Source organism: Fulmarus glacialis, unplaced genomic scaffold (assembly GCF_000690835.1).
Source record: "Fulmarus glacialis isolate BGI_N327 unplaced genomic scaffold, ASM69083v1 scaffold39874, whole genome shotgun sequence".
In the NCBI taxonomy this organism is placed as follows: Eukaryota; Metazoa; Chordata; class Aves; order Procellariiformes; family Procellariidae; genus Fulmarus; species Fulmarus glacialis.
In genome coordinates, this window is record NW_009208090.1 from 11,517 (window position 1) to 26,951 (window position 15,435).

General features: G+C 47.2%; 2 protein-coding genes across 2 annotated transcripts; one reads left to right on the plus strand and one right to left on the minus strand.

Annotated features, from left to right (window-relative positions):
• The first annotated feature begins 372 nt into the window (after positions 1-372).
• On the plus strand, positions 373-3,505 carry NOXO1 (NADPH oxidase organizer 1). Its single transcript, XM_009576367.1, has 7 exons — positions 373-447; positions 561-636; positions 1,166-1,313; positions 1,578-1,771; positions 2,083-2,196; positions 2,465-2,582; positions 2,851-3,505. The coding sequence occupies exons 1-7, from the start codon at positions 373-375 to the stop codon at positions 3,503-3,505; spliced, it is 1,380 nt and encodes a 459-aa protein (XP_009574662.1).
• Positions 3,506-5,036: 1,531 nt separating this feature from the next.
• Positions 5,037-15,430, minus strand: TBL3 (transducin (beta)-like 3; the record flags this gene model as incomplete). The annotated part of the gene is made up of 21 exons (XM_009576368.1): positions 5,037-5,242; positions 5,401-5,559; positions 5,981-6,052; positions 6,312-6,415; positions 6,906-6,964; positions 7,411-7,567; positions 7,978-8,048; positions 8,841-9,071; positions 9,216-9,366; positions 10,032-10,135; positions 10,646-10,704; positions 11,184-11,325; positions 11,706-11,902; positions 12,330-12,426; positions 12,868-12,943; positions 13,234-13,401; positions 13,851-13,935; positions 14,459-14,600; positions 14,892-14,939; positions 15,228-15,320; positions 15,407-15,430. Coding segments are annotated over 21 exons (2,352 nt in total), but the record flags the coding sequence as incomplete, so codon positions are not given.
• Positions 15,431-15,435: the final 5 nt, after the last annotated feature.

Here is a 15,435-nt window from a genome sequence, read left to right on the forward strand (position 1 = left end):
GGGTATACCTGCTCATTTCCCTGCAGTGTTGGGATTAGAGCCTTGTGATCTAGGACAGGGGTCTTAGACTTGTTTTGTAATGGTCTTAATATCATAAGAAAATGGTTATTTTGGATTCTGCTGTCTTTCTGCTCACACTGTCGTAAAATTCTTCCGGTTTTAACAATGATTACCCATTTGGGGCCTGAAGATTAAGGAAATATTTTTGTAGGTCTAATGTTTAATTTAGCTTTTTAATGTGAGTCTTGCAGCCTGAAGCCAGAACTAAACCACAGGTCCTGACAAATGCGGATTACTTGAAAGCGTCCAATATTGAACATTGTAATTAAAAAAAAAAAGCACTTCTTTTCCCTTTTATTTTTCCAGAACTACATGATGTTTGTGTCTTGGTCAGATCAGAACAATATTCTCATCTACCGGACATTTGAAGACTTTAAGAGATTCCATGTAAGTGAATATTTCCCTGAAAATAGGATTCCTGTCCTGGGGAGGGGGGAAGGAGCCCAGCCGTGTGTCAGGGCTGCGAAGCATCACTATTCTCTCCTCCTCCTCGCTTTTAGAAAGAGCTGAAGAGAAAATTCCCCATTGAGAGTGGCTCGCTCAAGCGATCTGACCGGACAATACCCAGGTTTAAAGGTAAGGAGAACAAATCTCTGATGGCCTACAAACACGATAGAGCTGTCGGGGACAGTTGTAACTGATGACATAGACTTCAGTCTCTGAATCTGACCTTCCTCTGGAACAGATTAACAGCTCCTCCTGCTTGTGGCGTGGTACTGCTGGGTTACATCAATGTGCTTGGGCCTATTACCGACTTAAAATAACCCAGAAAGATTTTTTTTTTTTTTTTAGTAGATAATTACACTTGGTAAATTAATATTACACTTTAAATATTGGCCCCGAGCTCCTTGCAACTTTTACATGTGAACAAAGATAAATTTTAGATATTCAAAAACTGTATCAATCAGGAGCTATTAAAAATGATAGGGAGGCAGAGGCAGCTTCTGTCTTGGCTTCTTACAGTTTGGGCTTGTGTGGGGAAGGGTGGTAGGTGAGGGCATCCCCGTGTTTAGGCAAACGACGCTGCTCTCAAGGCATCGGGATCCGTTGTCGTCTTACACCAACTTTGCTCTTGTTATTTTAAAGATGCAAATGTGAAGCAGAGGAAGAGCGAGCCTGGAGGTACTGAAACTGCTGGAAACTTACTCCCAGGAGCTGCTGAAAACCGATGCTAAAATCTCCCAAGGTGAAGATGTGATTCAGTTTTTCAAGGCACAGACCCAAGACCTAGATCCGTCCTTTCCTGAAAATAGGTATGAAATCATATTTGTATTTTTTGTTTGTATGTGTATTCATGAAACAGAAATGTTATAGAATACAAGTAGAAGAGAAACAACAGTTACATACCAGAGCAGCAGAGCAGGGAAGTTCTACTGAATGCTTTAATGCACGTTTACATTGCTTCTGATGCCTTAGCTTTTCTTGGCCTACTGCATAGATGGTTTTACCAAAATTAATACTAAACTCAACCTTCCATGTGAATTTTCAGCAAACTGATATAAAACTTTACTTTTCAGTGTTGTGATCATGCCATCAGAAATTGGAGGGGAAAAGAAAAACCAGCCACGGCAGCAGCTCTCCTCTATTACACACCCCCAGACATCCCAGAGCTACAGATGCATAGAAACCTTTGAAACCAAAGACACAAAGAACAAGAGTTTCAAAGTCGCCAAGAAGGAAATTGTTGAAGTGTTAATCAAGGACATGACCGGTATGTGTGATAAGGATTCTTCAGTTTCAGGGAGGGATGGTGTAGATCGATTCATACTTGGCAAATGCCGAGTCAGTAGCATCACGGGTGCGGGTGGGTGTTGTACGTGTGGTGTGCTTACTCGGATTTACACAGGAGGAAAGAACAAGATGTCAGCATGGCATCGGCCAGGCACTGAGCTGCTCTGCAGAATCTCCCTCCTGTCTCTTGTGGCAGAGCAGCCCCTACCCAGGGATTATGGTCATCTGTCTACTTGCAGGCTGTTAAAAACCTCCTTTTTTTTTTTTTTTTTTTTTTTTTGCTATCTGCAGGATGGTGGCTAGTGGAAAACACAGACAAGCAGATAGCCTGGTTCCCAGCCTCGTACCTGGAAGAGATTGACGTCCACAAGGACATCCAGAATGCCTGGACCTCAAACGAGGAGGGTAAGTCTGCCTCTGGCTCCCTGGGACACCACGTTCCTCCTTCAAAAAATGAGTTCTGTAAAAACCCCACCACTTTAACCACTGCTTGGAGTCCCTGACTCTTCTGATCAGCTCTGCCATCAGCTGTGGTCTCTGAGCCAATCAGTCACTTACAGGGACACTTGTCATGCAGCTCTTGCTTGCTCCCCAGGGCTGCTGCGCTGGTCGGTCACAGGGATGGAGGCATTTTCTCTGCAAGGCAAAAACGACCTCCCCCTTCTCTCTGCAGGCAGCCTGTACTTTGTTGTGCGGGCCTACGAGTCTCAGAAGGCAGACGAGCTCTCACTGAACAACGGCGTCGTCGTGGAGGTGGTCAGGAAATCTGACGATGGCTGGTGGCTGATCCGGTAAGAAGGCTTTTCCGAAGCTCTTGTTCCCCGAGGGAGCCGGTTACCTGCTGCAGGTGCTTCTTGCCTGCTCCTCCCCAAGTGGGGTGCAGAGGAGCTCCCCCTGAGTTGACTGCCCTTGGCTAGGGACAGTTTCCCCTTCCTCACGCCCTCTGTACAGCATTGGGTTGAGTCCTCACCTGCTTCCCCTGGGTGCTCTGCTCCCTCCCCTTGGTCTGAGCTGGGAGAAGGGCTCTTTTCAGCGTCGCTTGTCATCCTCCCCCTTCAGATACAACGGCCGTACCGGCTACATGCCCTCCATGTGCCTCCAGCCCTACAAGAATCCTCACCACAAGTTCCAGACCATCATAAGCTGTGGGCTCAACGTCTCCACCCCGAACCTCTGCTCCTCCCTGATGGCTCCCCAGCCCCGGGGTGAGGCCGCGGGACAGCGCAGGATGCAGGCTTGCTCTTCCCTTGACCGGACTGAAGAGGACGTGATCTCTCTGAGAAGCAGATCAAGGTCTCTGCCCAGGGCCAGCTCCACCCCAGACCTGGAGTCAGACAGCTCGTCCCTCAGCTCAGGGAGCGGCAGCGAGCAGGACGGCCGGCTGAGCTGGAAGCCTGACTTGTCAAGGTCTCTGCCCGAAGTCGAGCAGGCCAGGAGCTCTCCCCTGGGGCACGCCTTGGCCACACACAGCAGCAAGTCTCCACGCCTCACCCGCAAGGACAGGAATGATTCGGGCTTTGTGGAGTCGTCTGCAGCTGACCTAAGCTACTCCCTCACTGACCCAGGCTTGGCCACGTGTGTCCCCAAGGTGCCCGTGCGCCCCTCAGCCCACGAGATTCTCCAGAAGTGCAGCACCGTCACGAAGCGAGCCGTGCAGCAGTCTTCCTCCCGGCCGGCCCTCCAGGCTCTGCTCCCTCTCCCGAGCATGCACTAGTGCCCCGGGGGGGGCACGGACCCAGCCCCCGGCCAGCACCACCACCAAGAGCCAGGCACCCACCTCGCCCAAGTCCTGCAGGAGCCGTGGGCAGTGGCGGGGGGAGTGTCAGGGCTTGGGACTGTCGCTTTCCAAAGACACGCGTACAACCTGGGTAACAGCGATTTGTGCTGCAGCTTGCACAGGGAGGCCGGGGAACCAGGAGGGGCTTTACTGGAGTTAGCGGGAGAGGATGTAGTGGTTTAACTTATCAGGGGAGTCAGGGCAGCTGTGGATCTGGCCTGTCCCATATCAGTTAGAGGTCACTTTGGATTCAGTTAATTCTCCCTCAGGCAGGTATTTATCCTGCAGTGTAGTATGTGAAAATTTCACAATTGTTCTTGCGTTATTCCCCACACCGGGGTTAGCTGGCAAAGTGCTGCGGCCACCCTGGAGAGCAGGCGTGAAATCCAGACAGAGTAAGTGACTCAGGGTCATCCACACAATCCGGAGCTGCAATTATTGGTATTGGGTAGGGATGGGATGGTGCAGCCATGTGAATGTCATTTATCTGAACCCCCTCTTTTATATATATTTTTTAAACTCTTTGATTTTTGATGTTTGTTTGGGGGTTTTGGGGGGTTTTGGGGTTTGTGGGTTTTTTTTTTTAAAGGTTAGATCAACTTGGGTAGTGGAGAACTGGCCATCAAATATATGAACTGGCTGGATCTGCTGAATGGCTGAGAACAAAAAAAACTGTTGGCTAGGAACCTCACCTCTAACCGTTCCCTACAGTGATGTCTGTGCAGGCACAGAAACAACAGTGGTTGTAATACAGCTTGTTTCCCAACTGGGTAAGGGGGCCAGAGCTCATTTTTATGAACAAAACATTCCCCTTTCAAGGGGGTGTGATAGTTACTGAAACTTACAGCAATTCTCATCCTAAGCTCATTTGCTAGAATCGAGTCAGAAAAATAGCTATAGGAAAACTTAAGACTTATATAGATTGCTACCTTTAGTTTTAGTTATTCTCCCAGGTATCTGTTAATTTTTTTTGAAACTAGCAATTTAACCAACTTGTGAGGTATTTATGTTCCAAATTTTATACATTTTTGTCTCTGAAATAAAATCATGTAAATATCTGTGAAGACTCTTGTTTTTTTATATGTTAAAATTGTGCTTATCTCCCTCCCAGGCGTTAACATTTGGGGCAGGCACAGAGGGGAGACCTGCCTTGACCCAGGCTGGGTTTTGCCCAAGCAAAGAAAATATTCAGTGACACAACAATACACACTGCCTAACTGGGCTTTGGGATACGACACTGCCAACTCCGTAAAGTCTTTAAATGCCCAGTAAAGACCAACTGCGTGTTCAGAGCCAGGTTCTGCCTTTTCTCCAAACCAAGTACTGTTTAAGTGTCTGGGCCTGAAAAAGGAGGGTGTGAAAATACAAAGGGAGACCACAGCTTGGCCAAAGGAATGACCCTTCCTCTCACCAAGCCCCAAGGAGACTGAATGCTGGACTTGTTTTAGAAATTCAAACTTTTAAAATTTATTATAAAATACAGGAATAGTCCAGCTGCCATACCTTATGGGAAAGCAGTTCAGACTCTCCCCTCTGGAAAAAGCAACTGGTGGGCGGAGGGTCACAAAGTCATGTCTTCCTGCTGGGCTGCATCAGCCAGCCTCATGTTTTGCCACATGAAATCAATGAACATGGAGGCCTGTAGCAATCGGCTCAGCCTCTGAAAATGGCGCTCTGCAAAGAGAGAAATCCAATCGTCAGCATCACAGAAGAGAAAGCTCACCAGAACCGGGTGCAAAAATCTCTCTTCTCTTTAGACGAAGGCAAACAAGGAATATTCACAACACAGGAGGAGACCTCAGGCTCACAGCCCGTCCCGCAGTGTGACTCACCGGTGTAAGGCAGCAGGGACTCCACAGCAGATTTAATGCCCGAGTACTGCAAGAGGCTGTCCGGTGCTTCGTGCTTCAGGAGGGTTTCAATGACAGCTTGGGCCTCGTGGCAGTTTCGAGAGTTCGTATTCCATGTCACCAAGAACGTTAACACCGCCTCTAGGGAGGAAGGAAATTTGTACACGCCGGCTGTGCCATGGGCGCTGGCGTACAGGAGATGCCAAGTTGGAAAGCATCTCTTCTCTCTTACGGTTCAGCTCCCACACACCGTGCCTGACGAGCCCAGAGGGGCAGAACAGCTACGCACAGAACCGCTTCTTGAGCTGTCACAGGGACATCCTAAACAAGGGGGTAGTAAGGCCAGGCAAAGCCGCTCACTCAAGTTCAGAGCAGTTGCTGCTGTGCACCACAAGTAGCACCGTAACAAAGAAGCTGGCCCTGGGCAGCAGTCCTGCTTGAGAGTGGTGGGAGCTCCGTGGTAAACGCTGAGTCTAGGGAAATTCTTCTCCTTTTAATTTCAGTTGAGAAAACAAGCCCCTAACCTGAAAGGTTTTAGCACTTAAACTGTGTTGCAACAAACCTTTCTGATCCTTCCGGAGCCGAACAATGTTCTCTTCCAAGTGCTTTCTCCCATCAGTTTCCTTGAGGATGGCTGCAGGAAGAGAAATGAAGAGTTCGTGCAAGTGTTCAGCCCATGCACCCGTGGGCTGAGAGCAGGGAGACTATTTGCTGTCTGGGGTGATTTCACTTAGGAAAACAGGAGTTATAAAAGAAAGGGAAAACTGAGGCTTTCCCTTTCAATTAGAAAGACAATTTCAAGACAATTAGACTTTGTAGCCTTCGTCTACCTGGAGATGTTCTGGAAAGCAGAGAGGGCAGAAAAATGCCTTCAGAGCACAACGTGGACTCACCTTTGACCACCATCAACACTGTGTGCGGACGATCCAGAGAGATTGCCAACCCTAAAGCTTTGAGATATCTTTTCTCATGAAGCAGGTTAGAAAGCTCTTGCTCTCTGGAAAACAAATCAGGGTCAAGAGAGTGAGACAAATATTTGGTTAGTGGAAAAAAACGCTATACAAAAAGTAGCAGATTTGGCAGTAATAGTGTGCAGAGGTTTAACGCCAAGAAGTTAATACTGCTTGCCAATGAATGCCTCAGTGTACTCATTGTGCAGATAATTACCCTGGCACGTTCAAGGGCTCCCTGAACTGTTCAGTGCTGGCTGAAGCAGGAGAAAGTGAAAGTAGGTTTTGGCGGTTTGACTTTGCTTATCTTAGCAGTGCATAAACGTGAAACTAGTCAATTGTCAAGCTGACAGTATTATAGCAAGGCTTTGCAGGAACTAAAGATAAAGGTAGAAGAGAGTACTGTGCCTTGACAGCCTCTAAATAGCTAAATTATGTAATATTCATATTAGATGGAGCTGGATGGCTGTAGGTGTGGACAGTTTCACTGCACAGAGTTTGCGTTTCACAGCTCATTATCGCACAGGATCAACTTACTTCATAATCTGCTCCTCCTGTTTAGCTTGCGCCTCTTTCTCTTCAATTTCAGTGACATCCTATAAAATACCAGAATATAACTTTGTCAAATCTTGCTTTAATACAGATGAATTTTCATTTAGCCATCAAGTGATTAAAAGACCAGTTTCTCCAGCAAGATCTCTAGGTCAAGTAATTTAAGTGTTAAATCCAGCAACTCGCAACTTCCCTCCAAACCACCTTTAGAACACCAGTGCTGGGCAGGCTGCAAAGGCCCATCTGCGGTTCCTTTTACATCATCAACTGGGGAAGTACAGTATGGCCAAAAAAAAACCCCCCAAAAAACCAAACCCCAAGATATGCCTTACTGACCCAATTTCAAAGTGCAGAGAATGAGGAGAGCACGTGCCACGCTGGAACAGCGAGGAACAAGCGACTGGGATCCTGAGCTCTCCAACTCAGGATTGATTACTAACGTTCTCATTACTAACCCAGAGAGGAAACACAGAAAGACGCCGAACCGTACCTTCCACAGTGTGATGCAGGAGTCACTGGATGCTGTCACAACCATATCATCTTGCTTGTTAGAGTGAAGACCCCAGATTTTATCTTCATGACCATCTAACGTTTTCACACACTCATTTGTTTTAATTGTCCAGAGTTTTAAGAGACCATCAGAACCGCTTTTGGAAGAGAAGGAAACATAACAAAAAGAATCACTGGACAGATCCATTCTCGCTCTGCCCCACCTCAAGTATCAGATGAACTTGTCCCATTCCAATGCCTTTCAAACAGGTGCAGAATTAACCAAAAATGTAAGGGTGAGATGTACTCTTAGCTCTGCCTAACTATAGTGCATGTCACTAACCCAGCAACGTCACGGCAGCTAACTAGAATCACAGCGTAACTGGGGAAGAGGAAGATAAGTTAGCCCTGCAGAAAGCTTGGCATAAACGTGGCATCTTCCTATCAATCTTTCCAAAACTAAATCCATTACACAAGACTCTTCCCTCTTGCTGCTGGTATCAGCTAAGAGATTTCTCTTCTGATTACTTTTGGCATTTTCCTCTAGACTCCTGGTGTAGGCACTTACCTGCTGAGCAGTTGTGTTCCTCGGCTCACAAAAATGATCTTCAGTACAGAGGCATCATGACCTTCAAAGGTCTGGAAAACAGCAAGGAAGCTCAAAAGTGTTAGAGTTGTTGCCAGGCCTTTCGAGAGAGTCCTCTTTCAAGAGGATAATATTTACTCCTAAAGCCCAAACAGGTAAGTTCCAAAAAGCAGCCTCTATCCTTGGGACTTTTACTGTAGGTTAAAAGGGCAGTAGGAAACGACTTGTCCTCATAGCATTTCTTCAAACAACCTGCTTCCTTAAAACTCGTTGCCCAAGGTCATAGTGCAAATGGTCTGAACGGTGAGGCCAGCTGCATAGGCCAGCTCCCCAGAAGGTCGATTCCCCTGCCACTACATGCAGCACCCGTTCAGTGAGGTAACACTGCTGGGCAGAACAGGGCACAGAGTAGCAACTGCCTTCTCATTGTCTTAGCGAGACACTACTGGATGGGAAAGATAGTTCTTCTATGAAGAGTGAGTCTGAAGTTTAAACTTGCATGTTTTTCCTTCATGCCCACAGCTGTGTCAGGCAAAGCCAGCTTTCTTTCAATAGCTTAAAAGTGCTTTTCCCCTATGGTCAACCATGTTGCTCATTGGTTAGCTAGAAAAGAAAGGTCGCTTGAGCACACTGGGCAGATGCTCTTGCCCTGGAGCTTTGCACGCAGCTTACACATCCAAGACCCTGGAGAACAAGGCTAGACCTGGATAGTTCCTCCTTCAGCATGGCCACATTGCTATATTTCAGCTGCACTCACTAGCACATACTTTTTTGAAACAGCCTTAATCAATCCCTGTAACATGCAAGGGTTGCCTAGAGCAAGGAGCAGTCTGAGTTCTCATTACCTTCAGACAGCTGAAGTCCCGAAGACCCCAAAGCTTCAGGGTCCCATCTGCTGAAGAGGTGGCCAAGATCTGATCCACTGGGGAGAACTGCACACACCAGATTCCACGCTTATGTCCAGTAAAGACACCCAGCAAAGAGCAATCAGAACAGGACCACAGCTTGGCCAGCCGATCCTGCGAGCCTGTGGCAATGAGCTTGTCATTCGGAGAAACTGCCACACTGTTTATGTCCTAGAGAAGTCACACAAGTACAGAGAGGGCAAAGCAGTTTAAGTCTTTGCTCTTGCTGTCGGACAGATAATAAATGTAGGGTACAACAGAGGAGAGAAAGATTTAAGTATGAAAAGCATGTTCTAATGTCAGGTGGAGCTCTACCTTGTCATGACCCCTCTCAGTCACTTTTGCATGAAGAGTTTCTGGACTGGAGATCAAGGCTGCTTTTGCTTTGGAAGTGAGGGATTCCGGGATATTCCAGATCTTGATTGTGCAGTCCTGGCTGCTGGTCACTATGAAGCTTTCTTTCAGTCTGAAAGGAATAAAAAAGTCAAGTGTAAGGAACCAAAACATGGCTTCCCCTGCACAGAAAAAAAGGCCTTCTCCTCCCCCTACCAGGGTCTACACACATTCAGTCACCCTGCCGGGATGTGAAACAGAGAGCTTTAATGTTTTTTCAAGCTGTCTTTCATTTTACTTAGGTCCCTGGGATAGCCACCAGCAATTCAGACATTAGGCAAGAGCACTGCTAGCTCTCCTCATTTACAGACAAAGGTATACTGCAGCTCTTGAACAGGCAAGCTGGGCTTCCAGACTGTTAGGCTGCACAAAGAAAGGAGAAGAGCTGTTAAACAGACGTGCTAGTCAAGCAACCACCCTCATAGACACATTCCCTTCACTCCCCAACCCTCCTCTCCAGATCACTCAAGCTTTATCTGGCAACCTATCCAGCTGCTGCTCTTTAAGGCAAATGGGAGTTAAGACTGACAAAGAAATGCAAACTTCACAACTTATAGATAGACAGATGTGCATCCAAAAAAAAAAAATCATCCTTCCTTCAAACTCCGAGCACCATGACAAGCTGGGACCAAGAATGAGAAACAGAGGCAGGAATCCACCAAAACATTCATCCTGAGGATCAGCAAAGCAGTCATGACTCATGCTTGCAAAGGTAAACCCTCGTCTGATTTTTATTACCTTGAGCAAGAGACAGCGCCTACCCCATGCGCGTGACCCAATCCTTGGGCAACACAGATCACTCTTCCATCTTTGTTCATCCGCCAGACTCGAAGGCTTTTGTCCTGTAATGGGAGAGGACAGAAACCGCTGTGCTTTTTTGACAAGCAATCAGTTCCCCATGCATTCACCACACACGTGAGCCTGACTATTCACTTCTTTTCAAGCTTGAACCTGTATTTGTCAGAGCAGGTGAGGGCAGGCACAGCCAAGCAGGGTGCACTGCAGTCTGGGATTCCAGCACCGAGGTTTATTTCTGGGTGTATCAGGGCAGTCAGCACCTTTTCTTCCAACACAGTTTTTACACACAGCTCCCCATCAGTCTCACCCTAATGACATCTCTGAACTCTAATGCAAGACCAAGATGCTTGGAGGCTAATAAAATACAATCAAACACATTTCCCCAGGGACAATGTTAAAAAGGGATCGTGGAAGAACCTTATATTTGGGGGACGTAGCAGACAGGAATTCCATCTGAACAAAAGCCCTTTCCGGATTGCCAAAAAGGAATACAACTCTGCCCATAAAGATCAATAGAAATGAAGAGTTTCATTAAATGAAGAAAACTGACACACCTTAGCACAGCTGACAAACATCAGGCCTTTTCTGAAGACATCCAAAGCAAGAATTGTTTCTAAGCAGAAGAAGAAAAAACAGCTGGATGCAAAGTAATACTGAAATCGGACAACAGAAATGCATGAATTGAGTCCACCGCTTACTGACTGGGGGACAGGTTTGGGACACTCGGGAACCTATCCACACTCACTACAGAGTGACTGGCTGCTTACGGCGTTGGTGCGAGTCTGTCACTTGCAGCCACAAAACTGCACTCAGAGCTCGCACTCGTGTACCTAGGTCTTTAGTTCCAATTTAAATTGATCTCACTGCTAGTGAAAGGGACTGAACTGACAGACCCTGAAAAAGAAAACTAGTGTTTGCAAAACCAGGACAGCATAATATATCCTTTCTCCACACAACTCCAAAAATCTGTTGTGATGCTGTTCCAGAGAGAACTCAAGGACTCCAGTGGCCACATAAGAGTTGTGAGAGAAGCTGGTTAAAGAAATACTTGCACATCTCCCACCCACCCACGTCAGAGCTGAGCACACACACCTGTGTGGCCGTAGAGGATCTGGCAGTGTGATGTTGCCAGTTCAAACACTTTCAGTTGAGGGCTGTTGGTAGCCACAACAATGTGAGAATCACCGGGCCCAAGGAACTTCACATCCAGGACTTCATCGTTGTAACCTGCGAGCTGAGGATGGCAGAACAGAAACAGTTTAACAGGGAGAAGTCAGCTGGTCAGAGAAGTACCAAATGGCACCATGCTCAGTGAGGCTGCATTACTGTTACCTTTCATGTAACACCGCATGTAAAAATCATACTAGACATAAGCTGGAGCACGGGAGGGATTTCTGGCTAGGCCTGTTCTGCTTTCCTTTTCCTATGTTTGCATCTGTGCAATATTCCTCCAAACAACCCCACCAATGAAATTGGCTTTCTGGCTTGTAACCAAGGAACAGTTCAAGTACAGGCAGGAGAGGAGGGCACCCCTGGACAAAGCTTTCCCCAGAAGCAGAGCTGATCCTCAAGTATGGATAAAGGAAGAGGAAAAGGAAGGCTGAGGGTTGTTACCTGCTTCCTGAGCTGAAGAGTTTGAGCATCGTATAAAACAATGTTGTGTTCCACGGACACCGTGACAATCTCATTTCTCTCAGGCACAAGCATGCATTGGGTGAGACTGTGTTCACTGGCCTCCTCCTTCGACTCAAAGGGCACAGGCTGGGTATATACACAAGCAGCTGTGGCAACTTCCCAAACTTTCAGGACGCCTAACACAAATGATGATATAAATTATCTGTCAGAGCCACTGTTTTAAACAGTGATTGTCCAAAGAATATGAAACAAACCCTGGCCTCGCCTACTGGAAAAAGCTACACAGCTTTAAGGCAGGCCTGTGAAGAGATCCAATCACAGTGGCATGAAGGGCCACAAAGTTTTTCTTCTTCAGTCTAAATCAAACTTTTTGCAGTTTGAAAACATACATAGTTAAAGCTCCGCAGCATGCCTGATCAATCCTGCTCATCCGCTACTGTCAGAGGAACTCAGGATCAGGCTCTGCTCTCCAGCCCTCAGGAGTTCAGCCCAAGGCTTCTGCCACACAAAGAACGCACATCCCAGGAACCATGGCAATGCAGCGTCTTAAGTACAGTCCTTCCTCAGCCTCCAAACCTGGCTGCAATGTGCCAGGACACTCACCTTTGCTGCCAGCTGTGACAAAGTGCAACCCTTGTTTCTTCACACCCAGTTGAGAGAAATCTCCCTTTTCCGGTAACAAGATGGCAGTTTCCACACTCTGCAAGAGAGTTGGCCAAACACCAGCTGAGCACGAGGGACCAGCGCCCCATTTCAGCAACCAGCGGTGCGCAACAGCCCGCTAGTGCCGACAGATGCGCAGCCCCCCACTCACTGCCCCAGACTGCATGGCTACTGAGGACAGGCAGGCAGATACAATGAGAGAACAGAGTTTTTACACGACTGCCTTTCCTTCCTCCTCCAGCCCTGGGGCAGTGGAGGCAGCGGTGGCATATATTTTCTCAAACTGCCCAGACACAACCACACCAAGCAAGGAGAGTAAGAAAATAAACAGCTTTAGACACAGAGTTTTAAGGCCTTTGGAAAGTACAAGGGAGGGAATTTCATAATATATAGGAACATAAAGAGGGAGAGGTACCATATGAACTGTGATCTAGAAACTCCAAAGGATCTCAAAGGAATAAATGAAATGCAATTTCACCTCGTAAACAGGGACGGTTCGTTTACTTTCTCTAGTTTTCAGGTCCCACACCATGCAGATTTTATCACGGCCAGAACTGCAAGTTAAAAGAGCAGTTTCAGTGCTAAATCCATTCAACTCCGGTTCTGAGTGCAAATTTGGAATTGTGGCAAAGGGCCCATGTGAAAGAAAGCACCAGCCTTCCACGTGACCGCACGGTACATTGCCAGAAACACAAAATCAGTCACTCGCTTGTACAGTCAACCACAGACTGAACACTCGTAGCAGTCCTTCCCCTCACAGGACAACCTTCCCAGACCCTACAGAAACACCCAGTCTCTGGCAGGGTGAACGGGAGAGAAAGGCTAAGCCTCTGCAAGGTTTTACCTAATGAGTGTGTTTCCATCTGCAAACGCCAGCGAGGTGACAGCACTGAAGTGGCCATCCAGCGTAGCAACACACTTGCTGGAATTCAGGTCCCAGATGCGGATTTTGTAGTCGATTGAGGAGGAGAAGAGTTGCAGACGGGAGATATCAGGGTGGAACTCAACAAGGCTAGACAGAAGGAGATGCACTTGAACAGGACAGAATAAACTATCTGGTGTGCTGGCATTAACCCAACATTTAAATAAATATACATTCTACACAGAGTTTGACAGAACAATTGACGTGAATTTATACCAGGACTTTCTTTGCAGGATTTCATTCCTCTGCCACCCACCAGGAAATTTTACAATTGATCTTCGTCAGTCTTACGCATTCTTGAAGCACAGATACTCCATTTAGATCCCAACAAATTTCGTGATAAAACTCTTTCCTCTCTGGGCTAAAGTCAGCCACAGCCCTGTTCCTTCACTAGACATCTCAAAAATCAGGAAACAGAAGAGCCCAGAACCTGCTCGCAATCGGCCTTTACATTCCGTTAACTCAAGACATTTCACATCAATCCCAGCGTCCAAGCATCACACTAACACCAGCGACTGACAAATACAACTCGTCCTTACTGTACAACTCCTGAAGATCCCTTTAGGTTGTGTGTGCAGTACTGCTTGATCATATCCCAGATCTTAATGGTGCTGTCACAGCCACCTGGGAAAAGAAGGACATATAAGAATGAACTACAGAGGAGAGAGACACAGGAGGTCCAACATATCAGCAACTGTAAAATTTAATGGGTTGCAAAGGCAGCAGAAAGAAAAATGAATCCAATAACAACCACCCACACCAAGAGAAGCTCACGGAGCACCTTACACTTTCAGAGAGCTGGGCAAAACCTTGCTCACAGTCAAACCTGAAGTACAATTAAGTTACAGATCATGCCTGATCTCCTCCACCTCCAAGAGTCCCAGTTCTACACCAGGATAACTACGCCACACTGTCTTACAGATGCCTAATTTTTATCAGCATTTTACTAAGTATATTTTAGATAGAACCTTAAAAGGATCTCTCTTTGTCTATCAATATGTTACTTTATTTAAGGAAAATCTCTTCTGATTGTGTCTGAATTCAGGAGATCACTACCTCAGGCTGTGTCCAGCTGAGCCAAATTATTCAAAAGCAGAAGGGCCACTCAGTATCATTCCCATTGTGTGACATGGAAACAGGACCATACCTGTGGCCAACAGCGTTGAAGTAGAGTCAAAGGCCATGCTAGCAACCGGCGCTACGTGCACGGCTTTCCATGTGCGAACGCACTTGTTCTCTCGCCAGTTCCACTGCTTCAGTAACAGGGCTCGGCTCCCTGTCACGAGGACCTACGCAACAGCAAGGCGAAGGAAAGCGCGATTAACTGCTAATTAGATTTTCCTTTCTTTCAGTGCCCACACAGAAAGCACAGAAATACCAGTTGCTATGACACTCTTGAAGCTCAGTGTCTCAGCATTCCTCTGTCTGACTTGAGCCCAGAAAGGGGAGGCAGACTGAGAAGATACTGCAGAGGTCTCTGGAAACACAGGGCGCTTCCAGGAGGAGCAGCCTTCAGTGTTCACTGGCTTTATCAGGAGGCCTGACAGAGCAGCACAGAAAACCACGACGCAAACACATACCTCATCATTGGGGCTAAGAACAAAGGAACTGATATCCTCTTCATCGTCCTATGGAAAAGAAAGGAAGAAACCCACAGTTAAACCCCCTGTGGAGCGGCGTGCTCTCAGAGTTCCCTTCTCTACATGCTTCTGCTGACACTGAGCGCACCCAGCAGCTCCCAGCTGCGCTTAGGGACAACCCAAATAACATCTGTCTGCGTTTAGAACCATTCCCATCCTCCCCTCCACCTCTCGCTATTGGGAGCTTTCGAACAACAGCTGGTGATAGCGGTAAAACACCTCAGGAGCCTTGGAAAATCCTCAGCGGTTTCATGCTCCTCAGCTGGGTCTCCTCACCTGCTGGAGGCTGTGCAGAGCTCCTGTTTCCACATCGATGACGTTCAGCTTGGAGCCACAGGGGCAAAACATGAACTTTCCATCCCGGTTTATCTGGAGAAAAAGAGAACGGAAACCAGGAACGTTTACAGAGCCCGGAGACGGGGTATTCCCAAACCTGCCCCTCGCTGCCTCCGAACCTGGACTCGCCCTCCTTTGTAGAAGGGCT